This window comes from Penaeus japonicus, unplaced genomic scaffold, assembly GCF_977035675.1.
Source record: "Penaeus japonicus unplaced genomic scaffold, GWHDUDI00000001_assembly GWHDUDI00000031, whole genome shotgun sequence".
NCBI lineage: Eukaryota > Metazoa > Arthropoda > Malacostraca > Decapoda > Penaeidae > Penaeus > Penaeus japonicus.
In genome coordinates, this window is record NW_028234433.1 from 27,837,098 (window position 1) to 27,842,095 (window position 4,998).

At 38.6% G+C, this 4,998-nt stretch overlaps 1 protein-coding gene across 6 annotated transcripts in view; it reads left to right on the forward strand.

Annotated features, from left to right (window-relative positions):
* The first annotated feature begins 1,942 nt into the window (after positions 1–1,942).
* Edem2 (ER degradation enhancer, mannosidase alpha-like 2) overlaps positions 1,943–4,998 on the forward strand; it is a 21,732-nt gene continuing 18,676 nt past the window's right edge. For all 6 annotated transcript variants that reach the window (XM_086556100.1, XM_086556102.1, XM_086556103.1 and 3 more), the window contains exons 1-2: positions 1,943–2,198; positions 4,811–4,856. In XM_086556100.1, coding sequence (XP_086412226.1) covers positions 2,083–2,198; positions 4,811–4,856 — 162 coding nt within the window. In that variant the 5' untranslated portion in view covers positions 1,943–2,082. The remainder of the gene's footprint in view (positions 2,199–4,810; positions 4,857–4,998) is intronic.

Sequence of the window (4,998 nt, forward strand, 5' to 3'; positions counted from 1 at the left end):
TAGACATACTGTATTACGAACCCTCATATCGCTTTATTTCTCTCGACTATGAGCATATTCTAGCATAAGAAATGTACTTCTTGTATAAAGAGTTTATCAGGGTTCAAGAAAAATCTAGTATATAAACTATAATACTTGAAGATAGCATATAAAAGACGAGATCGAAAAATCCAGCAAATTTCAAAATCGAGTATGATCTAAAACATTACTCCAATATAATATCGAAATTTATCAGTAACATCCCCAGGACGTCCTGAACTAAAGTTGTCAAAGGATATTCTCTCTGATTTTCCAAAATTGTGCGTGTGACACCCGGTAGAATTCTTGTCGGGAATCATCAGATTGTAGAGTATAAAATGGTGGTATTATATTGGTTCATCTTCTTGGGAAATAGAGCAGAAAGGATTACCGAGAGGGGAGACGCTGGGAGAAAGAAGAAAAAGATTGCTGTATGTGACAGTATTTCGAAAGAAACTCAAAACATCTTTCAGGCCAGCTGACCCTTTGTAATAAAAAAAATGGAGTTCTCTGAAAAAAAAAATCGGTCTTCAGATATCCACAGCAGATTTTACTTTGAAACAAAAGCGACGAAATGAAGTAAACAGTATTTCTAAACTCGAAACTGCCGCGAAAAGAATGGTTTGTTTGCGTCTTACTGACTACTGTTTGAAGGGCTTCTACTCGTTTCGCCTTCCCTCTCATTCCCTCCTCTCTGTTTGTTCTCTGAGAGTCAATGAGTTTGATATGAAATGGTAACCATGAACAAAACCATTCCCACACTCGCTGTTAATATTCGCCCCATTTCAATCTGAAGCAGCAGATGACCCAGCGGTCTTTTCGAATCTCCAGCAGGGCATGGAAGTACAACTCGACCCGCAGAGCAACTGTCTGACGGAAGAGATAACCACCTTCCTCTTTAGCGGAGAGCCAAAGAAAAAACGTTGCGTATTGCGATAAAAATGTTCGCGAATTTACATATAATATAGTTCATATATGCATGATATAAAAAAGCTCGCTTCCGCCAGACACCGGCTCGTCCGACTGGGTCAACCTGGCTTGACCTAGTTCCCACAGAGTCTTCCTGTTCATGTAGAAATCATAAGGCTCTGTATCATTTAAGTCCTATATATGTTTAAGTATTTTATTTTATTTTATTTTTTTGCGAAGAGATAAACAAATTGCACGCTTGTATGTAAATATGTTTGGTTGTTTGTGTGTGTGTGTGTGTGTGTGTGTGTGTGTGTGTGTGTGTGTGTGTGTGTGTGTGTGTGTGTGTGTGTGTGTGTGTGTGTGTGTGTGTGTGTGTGTGTTTGTCTGTAATCATATTTACATGGATTATACATTTACTCAAAATGTTTAAAAGTACCTTGAATCAACATGGAAAGGGCTAATTGGCGCATAAATTGAAATTTCAGCGAATCTGGAAGGTGTTTCGACGTCTTTGTCTTCCTTCATCATTTCTCCGACATTGAAGTAATTCCGAATGCAACATATCCGGTGATAAGGAACGTGCGGGCAGTTCAGCTTATCTGCGAGCGGACATTGGCATCGCCGCTCGCAATAACTGTATTCTTTTCGGTCAAAAGTTCACCTCCGGACCAGAGTTCACACACTGATTGAGTTTCCAAACCTTGGTACTGCCACATGAAACGTACGAAAAGGATATTCAAAATTGTTAGCGTGTATATATGAAGTACCATATTTGCAATGCTAATGCACCTGTTAATTATATCTGTTATTTTATATCGCTAAACGAAATTGAATACTGCTGTATCCCTCATTGGGAGACGTCATCGTTTGATCCACTGATAGAAATAAACGACTGTATACATCCATTATCTCAAATATATAATTATGAGCTATTTAAAGACACAATTAAGTAGAAAGAAACGCATTCTTTTCAACCAGAGCAAAAGTTGTTAGCGTCATATCCCTTGGCCCGGTCGCCATCTTGAATCAGCTGTTGGCAACAAATATGGCAGTCGGGTCGTGACGTTTCGGAGGTTATGCTGTAAAACATCGCCACTGCGCTCCTCTGACAATGCTATTTCATATGAGAAGGACATAGAAAATATCCTAAATATGTGTTCAACGTTTTATATAGGTGCTTTGTGTGTTCTGAGCGTGTCATGGCTCGTTTTAAGCGCGCCAGAAGCTGGCTCGCAATCAATGTCTGAAGAAGAGAGACTGAATCTAAAGTGAGTTTGTGAAGCTAATGCATTCTTTGTGGTTTGTCCTGAATTATTTTGAAAAGAATTGAATTTTTCGATAATGATTACGCGAGCTAATTTATTTATATTGGAATATGATGTGTGAACAGGTGTGATTCCAGTCCTTACCTGTCAAAGATCGTAAAATTATTGAGAACGGGTCGTGGTTATTGTTGTTTATAGTCGGAAAACAAGCTTTTCTCTTTATTATTTATGTTTTAGTAATTATTCAGTATTAATGTATTGTTTATTAAACAGTTTTAGAAAAAATCTTTTTGTCCTTTGTTGGTGTTGACTGATATAAATACGAATTAATTTATGGTCTTCATATTTTCATCTTACTTTTCTTAGAAAAAAATTAACCGAAATATTGTAATTATTAAACCATAGTTACTGTTCTATTGAATGTTAGAAAGAGTGTGTATGTTTTTTTCCTTTTTTTACAACTTTAAGATTTTGTTCTGTTTTAAAGCTTTTGTTTTGCAAGGCTTTTTTCTGGATACCATAATGATGATAATAATTTGAAAAAAGGAATAAATTTGATAAGAAGGATAGTGTAGATATGGTAAAATATGAATGAAGTTAAAGATAAGTGTGTGTGTGATAAGATACGATTATAAGTAGATACAAAAGTGATGAGCTAAGGTTCATGGTAAAGGCTATTGAAGTTTTATTTTTCTTCACTTGGGAAGTACTAGAGATAATCAGTATTTGAAGATATACAGACCCCACAATAAAAAAAGGAAATATCTTTCAGATCCTGGAATGTGAATTTCCTTTGTGAAATGCCTCTTTGTCTAAATAGTTGGATTAAAGATTACCTCTTTGCTAACAGAGAAGCAGAAGTAATTGTAATATACAAATGGGAAGCGAATATACTGTGAAAATGATAGATAGAATGAACATAATGATAAGAGAGGAAAAAAAGGAAGAAGCCATTGATGAAAGTGAATGTCTGTTTGTTTGGGGTTCACGATGAAGCTGAAAACAAAACAGCGAAGGGAAGTACGGGAAAACACACAAATATTTCTTTGTTTTCCTGTCTCTTCATTGTCTTATTTGTTTATTTTGTTGCTCATATGAAACCTTTTTATGATTCACTGATTCACATATCAGTGCATTAGAAAAGATCTGAGTGAGAATGAGTAGCTTCACAAGGCAGGAGTGACTAATGCATTATGATTAAATCTCCATTAAAATAAATGTAAATCTGATGCAGATTTGATTTAAAAGCTTCAGTTACACCTCTTGCTTTATGATGATAATCTTTGTGCTTTATAACTTCTATACATTTATTATACCAAACTGTTTATTGGGAATATTCAATAGCTGATTAAATTGAATAAATGAGGATGGATGAAGAGTACATGATAGGGGATTATTGAGTAGATTGTAGGCATTCGTGCTAAAATGTCACTTTAGGAATTAAACTGACAGAGCTGGGTTCATATAACTGATTGAGTTCATTAACGGACTTAATATTCTGATGGATTATCACTGAAATTGCTCTTTACAGATGTTCAGATTTTAACATTTATTGGTATTGATTATTTATTTATGGAATTAGTTTGACACAGAGTGAGAGAGAGAGCAAAGAGGAATCTGTAATTAATTGTGAGGTAATGTGTCACTGAAAGGTTTAATCTGTGTTTTAAATATGAGTTTACTTTCCATTATGCAAGATAAATAACACTCAACATACATAATTTGGCAAGTTCAATGACAGTTATGTAAGTTTGTAATAACTTTTTTGTGTGTTTTTTAATTAATTTAAGAAGATTATTGGGAATTGGTCTCCAGTGAAATTAATAAGATATGTATATGTGTATACATGCACACACACACACACACACACACACACACACACACACACACACACACACACACACACACACACACACACACACACACACACACACACACAAACACAAACACAAACACAAACACAAACACAAACACACACACACACACACACACACACACACACACACACACACACACACACACACACACACACACACACACACACACACACACACACACACACACACAAACAAACATACCTCCCTCTTTTCCTCCTTCCCTCCCTCCCTCTCTCCCTCCCTCTCTCCCTCCCTCCCTCCCTCCCTCCCTCCCTCCCTCCCTCCCTCCCTCCCCCCCTTCCCCCAGCATCCTCCCTCCCTCCCTCCTTCCCCCCCTTCCCCCCAGCATCCTTCCTCCCTCCCTCCCTCTCCCCCTTCCACCAGCATCCTTCCTCCCTCCCTCCCTCCTTCCCTCCCTCCCTCCTCCTTCCCTCCCTCCCCTCCCTCCCTCCTTCCCTCCCTCCCCTCCTCCTCCCTCCCTCCCTCCCTCCCTCCCTCCCTCCCTCCCCCTCCCTCCCTCCCTCCCTCCCTCCCTCCCTCCCTCCCTCCTTCCCTCCCTCCCTCCCCCCCTCCTTCCCTCCCTCCCTCCCTCCCTCCCTCCCTCCCTCCCTCCCTCCCTCCCTCCCTCCCTCCCTCTGCACACAGTTAAAAAAAAAAAGATTGCCTTCATCCAGTGGCATGTTTATGTGCAACTATGCTAGTTTGTCCTAAAACTAATTGCCTTTTTTTCCTTTACAGAGAGGAGGCAAAGGAGATGTTTTACCATGCATATACTGCGTACATGGTATGAATTCCAGTCGTGTTTGAGTCTGTTATATTTATTAATGGTATCAGGAGTTCAGACTTTATATAAATTAATTTGCTAAGGTCGGATCAAACTTGATTGATTTAGTCCTGAGATGGACTGTAAGTAGGTATGGTAAATG